This window comes from Mobula birostris, chromosome 21 (assembly GCF_030028105.1).
Source record: "Mobula birostris isolate sMobBir1 chromosome 21, sMobBir1.hap1, whole genome shotgun sequence".
In the NCBI taxonomy this organism is placed as follows: Eukaryota; Metazoa; Chordata; class Chondrichthyes; order Myliobatiformes; family Myliobatidae; genus Mobula; species Mobula birostris.
In genome coordinates this window covers 6,467,723-6,487,819 of record NC_092390.1, presented here as the reverse complement: position 1 = coordinate 6,487,819, position 20,097 = coordinate 6,467,723, and the positions used below count along the sequence as shown (strand labels likewise).

The following is a 20,097-nucleotide window of genomic DNA, read 5'->3' as shown; positions in this document are numbered from 1 at the left end:
GGCCTACTTCTGCACCTATGTTCTATGTTTCTATTCAATGATCATGTCTGTCTCGGCTCTTTGAAACAACTATCCATTTAGTTCCACATCAAAGTTGCTGGTGAACGCAGCAGGCCAGGCAACATCTCTAGGAAGAGGTACAGTCGATGTTTCAGGCTGAGACCCTTCATCAGGACTGACAATGGGTCTTGGCCTGAAACATTGACTGTACCTCTTCCTAGAGATGCTGCCTGGCCTGCTGTGTTCACCAGCAACTTTGATGTGTGTTGCTTGAATTTCCAGCATCTGCAGAATTCCTCGTGTATCCATTTAGTTCCACTTGCTTGTCCTTTACGCCATTCAAATTATTGCTTTTCCCAAGTCCCTTTTCAAAACATGCAAGTGTTCTGTTTCCACTACTCACTGATCTCGTGCTGACCTCTGTTTCCACTTGCAAGGCTATTTAGACTGTAGTTATCATAAGTGGCTTGTTGCCAATAATCCATCATTTGCCTTTTATACTATTTAATGGTTATTAGGTAGAGTCACAGAACATTAAAGCACAGAAACAAGCTCTTTGGCCCATCTAGTCCATGCCAAACTATTATTCTACCTAGTCCAAATGACCTGCACCTGGACCATACCCCTACTATCCAAGTACCCAGCAAACCTATGTTGTCAGTCTTAGAAATTCTTGGGTGCATTTAGCGGTACCAAATTAATATGCTAATTAGCCAAAGAGCTTTAGAGTGTTGTTTTCATTCACTTAACAATTAACAGTAGTGTTTAGGCAACATTTGCAAATAAAAACTCAGAAATAAGTTAATAGTCTTAAAAAAAAACATAATCTTTTTAGATCTTGTGCTGGTTTTTCCTGGATAAATTCTGTGAAAGTTTGCTCATGCGTCATATTAGCTGGTAGAAATAATCCTGAATCAAGGCACCAGGAATTGTCGGTATTATCCACTTCAGTTCTCTGTATGCAGCATAGATCTGTATTTCTTACATGGCCAGAGGGAGAAGGAATTTGTGTGCTTCATGGTTGTAGCCGCTTCGAGGAACAGTTAGTGACTGCACTAAGCCAGTAGCAATAATAATTATAATTAACAGCATCCTGTGATCATAACATTAACTGTTCACTTAATAACCTGTCCTGCAAACGACTTGCATAAGGTGCAGGCGTGAGGAGATTGAATTATTGAGTTAGTGAGGTAATACTGATCATAATCTATACTTAAATATTATACACATTTGTTTTTGCTTATGTACTCTTCAAGATTTATGATTGTTTAATGTCATTTCCAGTACACGAGTGTAAAGGAGAACGAAATAATTGGTACTATGGATCCGATGCAGCATAAAAAACACGAAAGATAACAAATACAATAATAATAAAACACAATAAATATAAATACGTAAGATAGCTTACATTGATTGTACGTCTATAAAATGACACTAGGCACAGGAGTGTCTGTATATAAGGTGACTGACAAGAAACAAATCAGTGGTGGTTGGGGGTTGTGTAGGGGTGGATTAGCGGGTGGAGGTGTTGATCAGCTTTACTGCTTGGTGAAAGCTACTGTTTTTGAGTCTGGTGGTTCTGGCGTGGATGTTACATAGCCTCCTCCCATCATGTCCTTTCCCAGCACCTTTCTCTGTATATGTGCTTGATGGTGGGTTGGCTGAATTTGTGAATCCTTGTCTTACGTTCTGAAATTCTGATCAATCAAGTATAGGCATTACATAGTAGGCCATGTAAATAACACAGTAAATTTAGTTCTCCATTGTTTTAGTCATATTGCTATAACCTACCCATTTTCAGTGGACTATCAATCAATTAATACAGTAGTTAACAAAAATGAAAAAAAACAAGCTAAACTGAAGGTGATGAAAATCTGATGTAAAACCAGAAAATGCTGGAAATCTTCAGGAAGTTGGGCAATATCTGTAGAGGGAAAAAGAGAGCTGATGTCCCCGTCCCTTATTTGCAGCCAATCCAGGTGAAAATTGTCGACCCAAAACATTTACTGTCCATTTCCCTCCACAGATGGTGCCTGAGCTGCCAGCGTCTGCCGTCTCTTGTGTCTTTTCTCTGAGTATTTTCACCATTGTTTGTTTTTGATAGGCTTACATGTACTGTAGATTCAGAACAACATTACTGACTAGTGTTCTTTCTCCCACCCCTTAGCTTGGTCTTTGCCACTCCTCTATGCTGTGCACTTTTTCCACAAAAAAGGTACGTAACCTTTTCATTGTTTCCCATCACATTTCCATTTGTAAGTAGTCATCAACTATAGTTTAATCTAAATATAGACTCTACTTGCTGTGTTGTGATAGGCGTTGATTCTTTTTGTGCTTGTTTGTCACATTACTGTTGTCCAGTGTCACTGCTCATTTCGACGTTGGCTGAGATACACCAGGCTTTGTCTTAGTCAACCCCACCGGGCAGTGTGGTACCTCCCTGGGAAGTGGTCATAAAGACAAGCCCCCAAGCAAATATTTTTCAGAGCGTATGCCCAAACTAGTGATGATCTTCCAAACAAAATTTTCTCACATGCCATGGCATATTTAAGCAGTGATTTCATCGGTTAATGATTAGTAACAATAATTATGCACTTTTAAAGGAAAAAGGTTAGGTTCTATTGCTTATTGATGTATATTCATTGTTTACTATTAATAAAAGTATAAGAGACATTGAAATAAATGAAACATTCTAGAAAGCTTGTTGAAATTAACATTAATCTTTTATAAAGACAATTGATCAATAATATTTCTAAATAGTATTATTGTAATTATACTGATAGATTCACTAGTTCTGTGAATATTTCAAAACTTATCCAATGTCACATATTCTAACCATCTAACTGGTGCCAAGCCTGTGTGAGACGTTTCCTGTGCCAATATCTCACTGCTCTTGGGTTGTTAAAAAAAATCACTGCTTCAATTGGCAGTAAAGATAATCATTATATATCTTTTTACTATGGATGGGATTTAAAGAATCGAGTGGAGGTGCTGCATGCCAACAAAGTTTTCGTAATGCTCTCTTGGATTCATCACCCCTCCCCTAGGCATTTTAAAATTCACTAATTGTACTTTCTTGCCATTCGAGTACAAAGTATCCCTACCCTTTATACATCAGAGGATGATTCGGCTGATGTGCTTGTTCCATTTTGTTTGTTTTTTTTTTGTTCAGGGAGGGTTTGGGGTTCGATGTGCATGTTCCATTTGTTTTTTTGTGTGGGGAGGGAGATTCGGGGGTTGATGTGCCTGTTCTGTTTCATTGTTTTTTTGTGTGGGAGGAGGGATTGGGGAGTTGATGACTGTGCTGCCTTTCTTTCTTTCTTTTGGTTTCATGGCTACCCAGAGAAGAAGAATTTCAAGTTGTATATTTTGATAATAAATGAACCTTTTTACCTTGGACCATTAACAGTGATGAGCAAAAATGTAGTATTCCATTGTAACATCTGTTGGGAACTCTTGTAGTCAGGGTCTGAATATTGAGCGTGAAGAGTCCTGTAGAACAATTTCTGTCTGGAAAGGGTTTCAATTCAATAGGCTTCAATAGGTACATTTAATGTCAGAGAAATGTATACAATGTACATCCTGAAATTCTTCTTCTTCGCAAACATCCATGAAAATAGAGGAGTGCCCCAAAGAATGAATGACAATTAAAAGTTAGAACCCCAACACCCCCCGCCAGCTCCCCCCTCCCACGCACAAGCAGCAGTAAATCAATGAACCCCCCCTCCCCACCAGCAAAAAAAGCAATGGCACCCCCCTACCGAGCACTCAAGCGTGCAGCAAAGCATCAATAAAGACACAGACTTGCAGTAGCCCAAGGACTACTCGTTCACCCAGTAATTCAACATACCACAGGCTTGCTGTCTCTCCTTAATGAGGGAAAAAGGGAAGTCTCCATTTCACAGCAAGAGGGGAGACGTAACAGACAACTCGCTGATTTATGATGTTAAAAGTCTGTTACATCGCTCCTTTCGAGCTCTGTGCCCAAAGAACTCGGGTCTCTGGGCACGCAGCCAGCTCGCTGCTTATGATCTTCTGTCTCCCGTGATGCACCAGTTTTCTGTAGCGGCACTGACCTCAAGTCCGCCCGCCTCCAGAGCCACGAAATCCCAGAACCCTGAAGGCATGCTAGTCTTCTAGGCCGCGTCCTTGGCGTACCGTGAGACCTCGAGAGCAGATCCCGTTTCCGCAAAGATCTGAAGTCTGCGTGTAACTCCAGGTCAGGGTCTTTAAAAGAACCCTGAAAGGGAAAAGTAAAGATATTAAGGAAATAGAGCTGTTCCCGAAGATGTAAGTAAAGGAGTCGCCATTAGGCGCCGTTGTCCTCCTAAGCTCTGCCCTCATCACGAAACATCTCTCCCAGGGGTGAAGAAAAGGACTAATTACCTTCTAAATGTTACAATCCTGCTAAAAATATTAACAATTAGCTTTATTTGTAACATGTGCATCAAAATATCAAAACATAAATGAAATGCATAATTTGTGTCAGTGACAGTCTGAGGATGTGCTGGGGGAAGCCAGCAAGTACCGCTATGCTACCAATACCAGTGTAGCACGTCTACAACATACCAACCCTTGCCTGTATGTCTTTGGAATATGGGAGGAAAGCAGAGCGTCCAGTTGAAATCCACATGGTCATAGGGAGAACATACAAACTCCTTACCAACCGTGGTGGGAATTGAACCTGGGTTCCTGGAGCTGTAACTGCTACCCTACTGTGCTTCCCGCTAGCAGAGAGCCAGTACTGTACTAGCAGAAAACCAGAGAGCAAAATGCTGAAGAAATGTGATGTTAAACAAAGATGGTAGAAATACTGCACGCCAGCTCCCATGCAGAGGGGTTAAAGTAGGAGTGATCTTTTGGAACCAAGATCTGATTTTGCAACAGATCTATCCAATACAGAACATACTGTATGACTAAGTGGGTCTTCCTGCAGTCAATCAACATAGCCACCAGGTGGTGCTGTTTATTAGCCAGGTATTTTAGCTGCTTGTGTTATATTGCTGTTTATTTTTTATTTATATAAATTTCAAAAATAAAGTTTAGCCCTTTGCCCCAACTCACCCATGCCAAACAAGTTGTCTATCCAAGCTAGTCCTATTTGCTTATGATTGTCTCATAATTCCTCCAAACCTTTCCTATCCATGTGCTTGTGTAAATGTCTTTTTAGTAAATGTACCCATCCCTACCAACTCCTTCTTTCCCTCCCCTCCCCTCACCTTCTGGGGGGCAGGAATAATAGAAACATAGAAAATAGGTGCAGGACTAGGCCATTTGGCCCTTCGAGCCTGCACCGCCATTTATTATGATCATGGCTGATCATCCAACTCAGAACCCCGCCCCAGCCTTCCCTCCATACCCCCGATCCCCGTAGCCACAAGGTCCATATCTAACTCCCTCTTAAATATAGCCAATGAACTGGCCTCAACTGTTTCCTGTGGCAGAGAATTCCACAGATTCACCACTCTCTGTGTGAAGAAGTTTTTCCTAATCTCGGTCCTAAAAGGCTTCCCCTTTATCCTCAAACTGTGACCCCTCGTTCTGGACTTCCCCAACATCAGGAACAATCTTCCTGCATCTAGCCTGTCCAATCCCTTTAGGATTTTATACGTTTCAATCAGATCCCCCCTCAATCTTCTAAATTCCAACGAGTACAAGCCCAGTTCATCCAGTCTTTCTTCATATGAAAGTCCTGCCATCCCAGGAATCAATCTGGTGAACCTTCTCTGTACTCCCTCTATGGCAAGGATGTCATTCCTCAGATTAGGGGACCAAAACTGCACACAATACTCCAGGTGTGGTCTCACCAAGGCCTTGTACAACTGCAGTAGTACCTCCCTGCTCCTGTACTCGAATCCTCTCGCTATAAATGCCAGCATACCATTCGCCTTTTTCACCGCCTGCTGTACCTGCATGCCCACTTTCAATGACTGGTGTATAATGACACCCAGGTCTCATTGCACCTCCCCTTTTCCTAATCGGCCACCATTCAGATAATAATCTGTTTTCCTGTTTTTGCCACCAAAGTGGATAACTTCACATTTATCCACATTAAATTGCATCTGCCATGAATTTGCCCACTCACCCAACCTATCCAAGTCACCCTGCATCCTCTTAGCATCCTCCTCACAGCTAGTCACCGCCTGCCATTCTGAAAAGGTCCCGTTTATTCCCACTCTTTGCTTCCTGTCTGCTAACCAATTCTCCACCCACACCAATACCTTACCCCCAATATCGTGTGCTTTAAGTTTGCACACTAATCTCCTGTGTGGGACCTTGTCAAAAGCCTTTTGAAAATCCAAATATACCACATCCACTGGTTCTCCCCTATCCACTCTACTAGTTACATCCTCAAAAAATTCTATGAGATTCGTCAGACATGATTTTCCTTTCACAAATCCATGCTGACTTTGTCCGATCATTTCACCGCTTTCCAAATGTGCTGTTATCACATCCTTGATAACTGACTCCAGCAGTTTCCCCACCACCGACGTTAGGCTAACCGGTCTATAATTCCCCGGTTTCTCTCTCCCTCCTTTTATAAAAAGTGGGGTTACATTAGCCACCCTCCAATCCTCAGGAACTAGTCCAGAATCTAACGAGTTTTGAAAAATTATCACTAATGCATCCACTATTTCTTGGGCTGCTTCCTTAAGCACTCTAGGATGCAGACCATCTGGCCCTGGGGATTTATCTGCCTTCAATCCCTTCAATTTACCTAACACCACTTCCCTACTAACATGTATTTCGCTCAGTTCCTCCATCTCACTGGACCCTCTGTCCCCTACTATTTCTGGAAGATTATTTATGTCCTCCTTAGTGAAGACAGAACCAAAGTAATTATTCAATTGGTCTGCCATGTCCTTGCTCCCCATAATCAATTCACCTGTTTCTGTCTGCAGGGGACCTACATTTGTCTTTACCAGTCTTTTCCTTTTTACATATTTATAAAAGCTTTTACAGTCCGTTTTTATGTTCCCTGCCAGTTTTCTCTCATAATCTTTTTTCCCCTTCCTAATTAAGCCCTTTGTCCTCCTCTGCTGAACTCTGAATTTCTCCCAGTCGTCAGGTGAGCCACTTTCTCTGGCTAATTTGTATGCTTCTTCTTTGGAATTGATACTATCCCTAATTTCTCTTCAGCCACGGGTGCACTACCTTCCTTGATTTATTCTTTTGCCAAACTGGGATGAACAATTGTTGTAGTTCATCCATGCAACCTTTAAATGCTTGCCATTGCATATCCACCATCAATCCTTTAAGTGTCATTTGCCAGTCTATCTTAGCTAATTCTCGTCTCATACCTTCAAAGTTACCCCTCTTTAAGTTCAGAACCTTTTCCTGGGTGGAAATGTTGCCTCTTTGATCCCTTTTAGATTTTCTTCTCTTACTTAAACCTATGTTCCCATACAATGTTGAACTCAGAATGTCAGCATAATTGATGCCAGATCACTTGCTAACTTAAATTTGACAGCTTTTCAACTAAAGATATTAAGTATTTGTGCAATGGTGGATATAAGGAGTTACTTCACAGATTGGTGATGACTTTATTAGCACGAATGGCTTTTTTGTATTCCTGGCTGAGTACCATTCCCTGAGTTACCCTGAGGTAACTTGTCCTCAGGGATACATGAGCCAAAAAACAAATTCAGACTTGAGCCTCATCAATGAGCCATTTTTGTTAGTGAGCTGAATCTTGTTCATTTGGATATTTCAAACAAAAGAAATTCTGCAGATGCTGGAAATCTAAGCAACAGGCACAAAATGCTGAAGGAACTCAGCAAGCCAGGTAGCATCTACAGAAAAGAATACAGTTAGCGTTTCAGACCGAGACCCTTCATCAGGACTAGGAAAAAAAATGAAGAGTCAGAGTAAGAAAGTGTGGGGAGTGGGGGGCGGGGGAGGAAGAAACACAAGGTGAGAGGTGAAAACAGGAGGGGGAGGGATGAAGTAAAGGGCTGGGAAGTTGATTGATGAAAGAGATACAGGACTGGAGAAGGGGGAATCTGATGGGAGAGGGCAGAAGGCCAAGGGGAAGGAGCACCAGAGGGAAGCGATGGGCAGTTAAGGAGATAAGGTGAGAGAGGGAAATGGGAATGGGGAATGGTGAAGGGGGGAGGGAGAATTACAAGAAGTTCGAGAAACCTATGTTCATGCCATTAGGTAGGAGGCTACCCAGACAGAATATAAGGTGTTGCTCCTCCACCCTGAGTGTGGCCTCATCGTGACAGTAGAGGAGGCCGTGGACTGACATGTCAGAATGGGAAGGGGAAGCGGAATTAAAGTGGGTGGCCACTGGGAGATCCCGCTTTTTCTGACGGATAGTGTAGGTGTTTGGCAAAGCGGTCTCCCATCATTTCCCTCTGGTGCTCCTTCCCCTTGGCCTTTTGTCCTCTCCTATCAGATTCCCCCTTCTCCAGTCCTGTATCTCTTTCACCAATCAACTTCCCAGCTCTTTACTACCCCCCACCCCCGATTTCACCTATCAGCTTGTGGTTCTTCCTCCCCTTCCCCCACTTTCCTACTCCAACCTCTCATCTTTTTTTCCAGTCCCGATGAAGGGTCTCAGCCCGAAACGTTGACTGTACTCTTTTCCGTAGATACTACCTGGCCTGCTGAGTTCCTCTGGCATTTTGTGTAAGTTGATTGAGATATTTTCCAACTCCACCCACACCTGCTTTGGTCATCACTAGCTTTCAATAGCTCTTCCAGTAGCTTTGTCCAATGTCTGTCTGACTATCTCTCCATCAATCTTATCTTTGCCATTACATCAGGAAATTGAGAGGGGCGATCACTCAGCATGACTATGGCACTTGGCGAAATTGCTTTAGGCTGTTCATGCAAGGCTGAAGCCAGAGCAATTTGCTAAATGCCGACCTGATAAGCTAGTTACTTGTCACAGGATCCATCTGAGACAGAAAGAGGGAAAGAAAACTTTTATTATTATATTATTGTTATTGTTTATTGTTATTATTAACTTGTGTCATCTTTTATTTTCCATTTCACAGTTCTATGAAGGTTTCCAGACTCGAACCAGAGCTCCAAGCTCAGATTCAGGCGAGAAGTTCTGCTATTAATGTTGTGTACTTCAACAAGGGCTTATAGGCTGTTGGCACGTTATCAGCCTGGCCAGAATGGTCAACAATTCACTTTTCCAGCAGCAGTAACTTCCCTTCCACGTCTGAAATGATCTTCCTGCAACCTGCCCTTCTCCTAAGTCACCACAGGAGGAAGTATCGTTGCCCAACACAGAAAGATACTAAACAAAGGGAAAACAAGTGACTTGTACCATTGACTACTCTAAATTTCACTCTCTTTGTATATGACCTGGTAGATGTTTAAACATTGAAAATTAGTACTTCCCAGGAGATGAGAATTCCTGATGGGAAACTGAATTTTCAGATGGAATTGCTGAGGTTTTTAAATTACTGGGAGTGTGAGTAAATAAGTTGTACCCAACAGCACTAATTAACAATATGAACACACTTCTGTCAAACTCTCCAACTGCTCAGGGAATCCATAATTCATCCAGTCCATTTCCTGCTGGTGCAGTTTAAACTTAGAACCTTCCATATGCATTTTCTCCACAGCAAATTCAACAAAAGGATCACAAATACATCAGCACTCTGCTGATTTTGTTGTCTTGCATACCCCCCTGATTTGCAGTCAGTTTGATTTCATCATTTTAAAATATTACTGTGTATGTTTGCTTTGGTTCACAGCCCTTCTTACTTTCTCACCTTTTCAGACTTTGAGACTACTTACTATGGGTAGCAGGGAACTAGCTTCCATTTTAGACAGCACCCATTGCGTTTACATTTAATTAGTTTTGCAGTCTGTTCTGGGAGGAGTCTTCATTCTGCACTTGCACAAGATTCTACTTTGACCGGAAAATTCACATCCAGCACTACTGATGATTTTAAATCTTGGAATAACCAAGACGTTGTGATCTTTTCCTGCTCCGTCAAAGCAGTAACTTAATTGATTCTACATTTTCTGATTTACTACAGTAGATGCTTCAGAGAGTGTAGTTGAACACAGCAGAAGAAAACAGAACTAGGGCACCTTAAGGCTACCCCACCATTCAGTATGATCATGCTTGATCGAAGATGGCCTCTTTGTCAACCAGATCCCTACAGCTCTCAATTCCTCAATCCTTCAAGTATTTATCTGTCTCCTCCTTAAGTATATCTTACAATCTGCCCTTGGGCGCAGAAAATTCAGGAGATTTATGATTCTCCAAGAGAATGAATTTATACACATCTGAGTTTTGAATGACCAGTTCTTTATTACGTTAATGTACCTCCTTGCTCGTGACTCTCCCAACAGTGAAAGTATCTCGGCATCTACCCCATCAAGTTCTCTTAAGATTATAAGTAGGTTCACTCCTCATACTTCTAAACTTCATGGAGTGCAGACCCAAGAAATTAGTCTCCTTTTGTTTGTGATACTCCGTCCCGATGAAGAATACACGCACATTTTATTTGCTCAAAGGCAAAATCACCAAGGACAGCCCAGCGGAGTATGGGTTCAGAATGGCCTAATGGTAGGCCCATCAGAGTGGTACAGCAAGTAACTGGCCTTTTGCCTGCCTGTGACTTTGTCCATTCTCACTCATCCCATTTCTCATTGAGATCTCCACAGTTCTTTCCTGTTAGCTGAAATTACCTTGGGGATATTTGTAGTGTCTCCACAGTGAAGACTAATGCGCAAAAAAGGACATTATCTGCTTTTTCCTTACTGGTCATTATCAACTCACCTGCCTTATTGTCTGCAGATCCCACACTTAGCTGCCGTTTTCCTGTTTATACATCCATAGTTGTCCATCTTGTTGTTTTGCCATTATACATAGTTTTCTCTTGAAATCAGTTTTGTCCCTTATAAAGTTTTATATTGATGAATCTTAAAAGTTTCCCATTCCTCTGGCTTCCCACCAGCCCTTACATTTTATATACTGTACCTTTCAGTTCAACTTTATCCTTCATATCCTTTGTCTCTTCCTGTTTGTGTCCCGCATACAATTTTCTAAACTTCTCCAAGATGCTTATGACGAGATGGGTAGTGGTACAGACATCAGCATGTGATTGTGATGCTGATTCATGTATCCAACAGTGGCCCTTGGGAAGTTTTGTACATGGAAATCTTGTGGCAACAAGTGTGAAGCATCAAAAAGAAACTGACTGATTTCTCCCATTACAAACAGAGTATCTGTGCGATAATCAACTCTACTTGATGCAAGGAGGAATTTGGACAATAAAACATGGGAACCAAATTAGGCCATTTGGCCCATTGAGTCTGCTCCACCATTTCACCATGGCTGGTTAATTTACTACTGTTGTTTCTCAGATGCCTGGCATGACAGTGCTGCAAGGTCACAGTGAGGGAGACATCTGTCCTTCCTGGCTATCTCAACTGTCCAAGCATGCTGAAATACGGATTATATAATAGTGCTGTGTGGCCTCATACATATTTGAATAAGGGTACACAAAGACCTTGTGGACTGCACTCGAACTCTTGCTGAAATCCCTGGCCATAGTCCAGATTATATGAGGTAGCTCAAAACATTTTAATACATTCTACTTTTGAAAGCCAGAAGTAGAAAGGTTGTGATATTTTTGTTTAAAACTGTGTAATAAGTGAATTACAGGTAGTTGATTATTGGTGTTCCATACGTCAATGAGTGAGGGAGTTGTAAAATTAAAAGTAAAAAGCAGTTTATTATTTTTACAGTAATTGTCAGGTGTATTGTAAGCAGATTTTCCTTGGGGATTAAAAAGTTGATGATCATAAGGGTACCAGTCACTTTGAAACCACATGCTTCTTAGTTAACCAACACCCCCCCCCCCCAATTGGGCTTCGAAGTCTTTGAATGAAATAAGCAGTACTACAGCTGAAAACAGCAGCATCTAATATAGCACCAACCTCTGAACAAATGGGCCTAGGGAATGGAAGCAGGACTGTTCCATCTTGCCTCCTGAGCCTGCTCTGCCAGTTGGCTGATCTGATCTCCTGACTTCACTCTCTTCCTCACTGCCCATATTCCACAAATGCACCTAGATAAGAGTTAAGCATGTGGAAAAGATCCAAAGATTTGGCTTATTTATATATTCTTTGCCCTAGGTTGCTAGAATTGCACACTTTCCACATTCTGTATCAGGGTGTTTCCAAAGTTTTTCTTTTTTCAGTGAAGTCTAATCGTCTAACATGACATCATTCTACAAGCTTTTAAGGGGAACAAAAATTAAGAATCATTAAGTTAATTGATTTTCAACCAAAGCGTTCTCTAATGTAGGATCTGTCTTGGTTCCTGTGGGTTTAGGCCAATGCACGCTGGGTCTACACTGAAGATCAAGGGGCTTCTATGTATAACAATTGTCAAAGTTGACATTGCCAGCTTTGGCCATTGCCATTGGAAAAGAGGTGCCTCTCTTCAATCTACGGACTCCACACAACACGTGCCTGTAGGATCTATGGGGCAACCCCCAGTCAGAATCACCCACTGTTGACCATTCCTGGTTTGGCACTGTTGGCCTCCTCACTTACCTCGCCCCAGCACTCAGTGGAAAGGGTTACCAGAGAGGATCAGGAACCACCAAACCTGCTGAAGCTCAGGGTCCAAGAGGAAACTCGTTTCTAGAACTATTTAGCATGTATATTAATGCTATGTAAAAATTTCCTACTGCTATAAACAACGTGTGATGTAAAATCAAAAATGTGTGGTGGGATGCAATACTGAAAATATCATTGAAAGTGTTGGGGATATAGTTACTGACTAATGCAAATGAACCTCTATAAAACTGTCCAGAAGTCATCTGCAAGTCCCAGTTCTTCACACCAGGAAGATCATGAGCTGTAAGTCAAGTGCTCTCCTGATTTCTTGATTTATACACTTGGCAGGAAGCTGTTTATTCCTAATTATTTGGTAAGCCTAAAGTGAAATGTAAACAAATGTTCCATTGGAGAAAGCTAACAAACCAATAATTGGAGGAACATTCAATGCCTTCCCTATTGGAACAAAGTAGAAATTGTTAGAAACAATAGTGTTTTGGAAAACTTATGATCTGACTATGAGTATTGCTGCCAAGATCCCCTAATTATCCTGAGTTAGACAACAAAAGGGAGGTAATCATTAATCAACAATGGTGATATTTATTGAACTACATATCATGCAATCAGAACTGTCATTGGAAAAACACAAATATTATATTATCTACAACAATGATCACCAAAAAGAACACAACTGAGCAATACTTGTTAGTGCACTTTGCAGAGCATTTCCTACTTAAATTGTTGTACCAAAGCACAGTGGCTGAAAGGGAAATAACACTGTTAACTCTGGGGTTATTATTGAAAGCAGTGTTAGAGTGGTTCACAATACGATCTATCAGAATAGCCAGAGTCTCAGGGATGGTTCTCCCACAGGCTTTTTCATTCCCGGCCAGATTGGGCTTGATCTCCACTCCAAATTTCGTTGGGTCAAGAACAAGATGACTTGAGAGAACTGTGGCAGAAATACCAAACAAGAAATGTGTGTTCCTGCTTATCAAGCCACGTACTAGCAGGTAGAAGTGACAATGTGCGTATTGCCCAATGAGTTTTGAATGTGTGTGTTTAATTTATATGTTGAATTCCCATGATTTATTTGTAACAACTATTATGGTGCACTTGTGCAGTTGGTGTATGTGATAGTGTGGAGATATTGTTACCAAAAGAGGTGAAATAAAGCCGGTTTGTGCTTGGTTATGTCCCTTTTCATTCCTTGAAATTTTGAATTTATGATGAATTGCAAATTGTATGCAGCAGCACCACAACTTGTGCTAAGTGGACCTCCAGGCTGCGGGCTTGAAGATATTTGAATAAGTTGTCAGAAAGTTCATTTGGCACATTTCTCTAACTCGCTCATGATCTCGACAGGCACTCACACTCTCCTCTGTTGCTCTCTCCCGCTCGCTCTCTCTTTTTCTCTCTCCCGCTTCCTCTCGCGCTCTCTCCCTCCTCGTTCTATCCTCACTCTCTCTCTCTCCCTCACCCTCTCTCATTCTCGCTCTCCTCTCTCTCTCCCCCCTTGCTCTCTCCTCTCTCTCTCTCCCTCTTTCCCCACTCTTTACCCTCCCTCTTCCCCCTTCCCCCTTACCTGTCTTCCCACACCCTTCTTCCCACATCCTCTCTCTTCACCCCCTCTCTCACACCATCTGTTCCTCTCTTCTTCTCACCCCCGGCCTCCCTCTCTCGCTCGACGCGCACCCTCTCACCACCCCCCCCGCTCGAGGCGTGCCCTCTCGCCCACCCCTTGCTCTCCTTTCTCTCCCCCTCCCTCTTTCTCCCATTCTCGCTCTCGCTTGACACGGTCTCTCTCTGGACCCTCCCCCGCCCTCTCTCTCTCTCTCTCTGTCGACCCACCCTCTCGCTCTCTCTCTCTCTCTCTCTCTCTCTGTCAACACACTCTCTCGTTCTCTCTGGATCCACTCTCTCCTTCTCCCCCTCGACCCACTCTCTCTTGATCCTCTCTCTCTTTCTCGACGGACCCTCCTGCTCATGCGTGCTTTCTCTCTCTCTCTCTCTCTTTCTCTTTCTCTCTCTGGACCCTCCCCCTCTCCCTCTCTCTCTCGACCCACTCTCTCTCAATCCTCTCTCTCTCGCTCTCTCAACCCACTCGCTCTCTCTTGACCCACTCTCTCTCTCTCCGCGCTCTCTCTCTTTCTTGTCCCACTCTCTCCCTCTCCCCCTTTTGACCCAATCTCTCTCTCTTGACCCACTATCTTTTTCTGCCTCTCTCAACTTACTCTCTCTTTTTCTCTCTCTCTCTCTCTCGATTCACTCTTTCGCTCACAACACGCTTCAGGAACTCAGCAGGTCGGGCAGCATCTGTGGAAACGATCAGTCAGTGTTTCGAACACACCCTCCCCCTCCTTCCCTGGACACACCCTCCCCTCCTTCCCTCGACACGCCCTCCCCCTCCTTCCCTGGACACACCCTCCCCTCCTTCCCTCGACACGCCCTCCCCCTCCTTCCCTCGACACGCCCTCCCCCTCCTTCCCTCGACACGCCCTCCCCCTCCTTCCCTCGACACGCCCTCCCCCTCCTTCCCTCGACACGCCCTCCCCCTCCTTCCCTCGACACACCCTCCCCTCCTTCCCTCGCACATTCTCGCCCTCCTTCCCTCGACACGCCCTCCCCCTCCTTCCCTTGACACGCTCTCCCCCTCCTTCCCTTGACACACCCTCCCCTCCTTCCCTCGCACATTCTCCCCCTCCTTCCCTCGACACGCTCTCCCCCTCCTTCCCTCAACACACCCTCCCCCTCCTTCCCTCGCACATTCTCCCCCTCCTTCTCTCGACACGCCCTCCCCCTCCTTCCCTCGACACGCCCTCCCCTCCTTCCCTCGACACGCCCTCCCCTCCTTCCCTCGCACATTCTCCCCTTCCGTCGACACCCCCTCCCCTCCTTCCCTCGACACGCCCTCCCCCTCCTTCCCTCGACACGCCCTCCCCCTCCTTCCCTCGACACGCCCTCCCCCTCCTTCCCTCGCACATTCTCCCCTTCCGTCGACACCCCCTCCCCTCCTTCCCTCGACACGCCCTCCCCCTCCTTCCCTCGACACGCCCTCCCCTCCTTCCCTCGACACGCCCTCCCCTCCTTCCCTCGCACATTCTCCCCTTCCGTCGACACGCCCTCCCCTCCTTCCCTCGCACATTCTCCCCCTCCTTCCGTGGACATGCTCTCCCCCTCCTTCCCTCGACACGCCCTCCCCCTCCTTCCCTCACACATTCTTCCCCTCCTTCCCTCGACACGCCCTTCCCTTCCTTCCCTCGCACATTCTCCCCTCCTTCCCTCGACATGCTCTCCCCCTCCTTCCCTCGACATGCTCTCCCCCTCCTTCCCTCGACACGCTCTCCCCCTCCTTCCCTCGCACATTCTCCCCCTCCTTCCCTCGACATGCTCTCCCCCTCCTTCCCCCGACATGCTCTCCCCCTCCTTCTCCCGACACGCTCTCCCCCTCCTTCCCTTGCACATTCTCCCCATCCTTCCCTCGACACGCTCTCCCACTCCTTCCCTTGCACATTCTCCCCCTCCTTCCCTCGATGCTCTCCCCTCCTTCCCTCGCACATTCTCCCCCTCCTTCCCCCGACACGCTCTCCCCCTCCTTCCCTCGACACGCTCTCCCCCTCCTTCCCCGACACGCTCTCCCCCTCCTTCCCTCGACACGCTCTCCCCCTCCTTCCCCGACACGCTCTCCCCCTCCTTCCCTCGACACACTCTCCCCCTCCTTCCCTTGCACACTCTCCCCCTCCTTCCCTCGCACATTCTCCCCCTCCTTCCCTCGCACATTCTCCCCCTCCTTCCCTCGACACGCTCTCCCCCTCCTTCCCTCGACACGCTCTCCCCCTCCTTCCCCCGACACGCTCTCCCCCCTTCCCTTGACACTCTCCCCCTCCTTCCCTCGACACGCTCTCCCCCTCCTTCCCTCGACGCTCTCCCCCTCCTTCCTTCGATATACTCTCCCTCTCCTTCCCTCGACACGCTCTCCCCCTCTCTCCCTCGACGCTCTCCCCCTCCTTCCCTCGACACGCCCTCCCCCTCCTTCCCTCGACACTCTCACCGTCCTTCCCTCGACATGCCGTCCCCCTTCTACCCTCGACACACCCTCCCCCTCCTTCCCTCGACACACCCTCCCCCTCCTTCCCTCGACACACTCACCCCTCCTTCCCTCGACACACTCACCCCTCCTTCCCTCGACACGCCCTCCTCCTCCTTCCCTCGACACACTCTCCCCCTCCTTCCCTCGACACACTCTCCCCCTCCTTCCCTCGACACACTCTCCCCCTCCTTCCCTCGACACGCCCTCCCTCTCCTTCCCTCGACACACCCTCCTCCCTACTTTTTCCAACATTCTCACCCACTGTCTGTCTCTACACCATTTCACTCTCCCTCCCTCTCTCTCCCAAAACACCCTCTCTCTCGACACCTTTACTCTCCCTCTCACTCTCCAGACTCCATTTCTCTCGACTAAAACTCCCTTGACATATTCTCTCTCACTCTTTCTAACAATATATTGTCTTTCTCTCTATCGACACATTCTCTCTCGACACACCAATCTTGCAACCAATCTTCATTAACAAAGGTCATATTAAGTTCTCTCTCCCAATCTTGTTTCATCTTTAGTGAGAGGATATCTTTTTGTAGTAAAAGTAAATTATATATTCTACCAATGGAACCTCTCAGTAAAGGATTCATATTCAAAATAGTGTCCAACAAATCAGATTCTTGCTTTTCTTGTAAAAAAATGTCTAACCTGAAGATATTGCAGGAAGTGTGTATGAGAGAGAATATTTGCTAATTAACTCTTCAAAAATCATCAATCGACCATCACAAAATAAATCTGCAAAAAAACAGATCCCCTTATTTCTCCATAAGAGAAGAATGGGATCGGTTATTGAAGGTTTAAATAGAGAATTTAGATACAAAGAGCTTGGCAATTTAAATTGTTTAAAATTAAAAGAGTTGCCAAACTGAAACCAAATCCGTAAAGGCTGTTTAATAACAGGGTAGAGATTTAAATTTGGAATTTTAGCAAGTTGTAAAGGTAATGGGACTCCTAATAATGAGGTTAAATGAAATTGTTTGATAGCTTTTAATTCCAAATCAATCCAAGCTGGTTTTTGGCTCTTGTCGAGCCAATATAGCCAGAAACATAATTGTCAAATATTAACAGCCCAATAATACAATCTTAAATTAGGGAGTGCAAGTCCACCATCTTTTTTAGATTCTTGTAAATGATACTTATTAATTCTTGTTTTTTTATCATTCCAAATAAAGGACGAAATAATAGAATCAATTTGATCAAAGAATTTTTCAGTTAAAAAGATAAGCATATTTTGAAAAATATATAAAAATCTAGGTAAGATCATTTTCATGGCATGAATATGACCTATTAAGGAAAGTATAAGTGGGTTCCATCTAGAAAATAATTGTTTCATAGAGTCCAATAAAGGAATTACATTAGTTTTATAAAGATCTTTATATTTTTTAGTAATGATAATACCCAAATATTTAAAAGAATTCACAATGCTAAATGGAATATCGTTATATATAAAAACAGGAGCATTTAATGGGATCTATTCACTTTTATTTGTTAGGTTTATATCCTGAAAATTTTCCAAAATCATTTAATATTTCCAAAAGATTAGGAATAGATTCTTCAAGGTTCAAAATACAAGCCAAAAGATCATCTGCGTAAAGAGAAATCTTATGTATGGTCCCATTTATAGAGATACCATGAATGTTTTTAGCTTCACGGAGTATTATAGCGAAAGGCTCCAGTACAAGATTAAATAATAAAGGACTTAATGGACACCTTTGTCGAGTACCTCGTGAGAGTGAAAAAAAAGGGGACTTGAAATTATTAATAATAACAGTAGCTCCTCCTTCACTCAACACACTGCTCCCTCTCTCTCCTGACACAATCCCTCTGTTGCTTTCTTGATTCTCTCTCTCTCTCCCAACACAATCTCCTTCACTCCTTCTCTCGACACCCTCTCTCTCGACACATTCTTCCTCTGTCTCTCTACACTCTCTCTGTCTCTCAACATACACTCTTTCTCTCTCTCTCTACTGTGTGTTGCTCTCTCTCTGGACAAGCTCTCCACCTCTCTCTCTCAATACACCCTTCCTCTCTCCCTCTCTCTCGACACACCCTCCCTCCCTCCCTCTCTCCCTCTCTCTCTCTCTCTCGACACATTTGGAAAGCGGTGAAATCATCGGACAAAGTCAGCATGGATTTGTGAAAGGAAAATCATGTCTGACGAATCTCATTGAATTTTTTGAGGATGTAACTAGTAGAATGGATAGGGGAGAACCAGTGGATGTGGTATATTTGGATTTTCAAAAGGCTTTTGACAAGGTCCCACACGGGAGATTAGTGTGCAAGCTTAAAGCACACGGTATTGGGGGTAAGGTATTGATGTGGATAGAGAATTGGTTAGCAGACAGGAAGCAAAGAGTGGGAATAAACGGGACCTTTTCAGAATGGCAGGCAGTGACTAGAGGGGTACCGCAAGGCTCAGTGCTGGGACCCCAGTTGTTTACAATATATATTAATGACTTGGATGAGGGAATTAAATGCAGCATCTCCAAGTTTGCGGATGACACAAAGCTGGGCGGCAGTGTTAGCTGTGAGGAGGATGCTAAGAGGATGCAGGGTGACTTGGATAGGTTGGGTGAGTGGGCAAATTCATGGCAGATGCAATTTAATGTGGATAAATGTCAAGTTATCCACTTTGGTGGCAAAAATAGGAAAACAGATTATTATCTGAATGGTGGCCAATTAGGAAAAGGGGAGGTGCAATGAGACCTGGGTGTCATTATACACCAGTCATTGAAAGTGGGCATGCAGGTACAGCAGGCGGTGAAAAAGGCGAATGGTATGCTGGCATTTATAGCAAGAGGATTCAAGTACAGGAGCAGGGAGGCACTACTGCAGTTGTACAAGGCCTTGGTGAGACCACACCTGGAGTATTGTGTGCAGTTTTGGTCCCCTAATCTGAGGAAAGACATCCTTGCCATAGAGGGAGTACAAAGAAGGTTCACCAGATTGATTCCTGGGATGGCAGGACTTTCATATGAAGAAAGACTGGATGAACTGGGCTTGTACTTGTTGGAATTTAGAAGATTGAGGGGGGATCTGATTGAAACATATAAAATCCTAAAGGGATTGGACAGGCTAGATGCAGGAAGATTATTCCCGATGGTGGGGAAGTCCAGAATGAGGGGTCACAGTTTGAGGATAAAGGGGAAGCCTTTTAGGACTGAGATTAGGAAAAACTTCTTCACACAGAGAGTGGTGAATCTGTGGAATTCTCTGCCACAGGAAACAGTTGAGGCCAGTTCATTGGCTATATTTCAGAGAGAGTTAGATATGGCCCTTGTGGCTACGGGGGCAGGGTTCTGAGTTGGATGATCAGCCATGATCATATAAATGGCGGTGCAGGCTGGAAGGGCCGAATGGCCTACTCCTGCACCTATTTTCTATGTTTCTATGTTTCTATGTTAACCTCTCCCTCTCTCTCTCTTTCTCGACACACCCTCCTTCCCTCTCTCTAC

The 20,097-nt window shown here is 44.3% G+C and overlaps 1 protein-coding gene across 3 annotated transcripts in view; it reads left to right on the top strand.

Annotated features, from left to right (window-relative positions):
• Positions 1–13,730, top strand: part of sfxn3 (sideroflexin 3) — a 108,585-nt gene extending 94,855 nt beyond the window's left edge. For all 3 annotated transcript variants that reach the window (XM_072238882.1, XM_072238884.1, XM_072238883.1), the window contains 2 exons: positions 2,168–2,215; positions 9,006–13,730. In XM_072238882.1, coding sequence (XP_072094983.1) covers positions 2,168–2,215; positions 9,006–9,102 — 145 coding nt within the window. In that variant the 3' untranslated portion in view covers positions 9,103–13,730. The remainder of the gene's footprint in view (positions 1–2,167; positions 2,216–9,005) is intronic.
• The last annotated feature ends 6,367 nt before the right edge of the window (positions 13,731–20,097 follow it).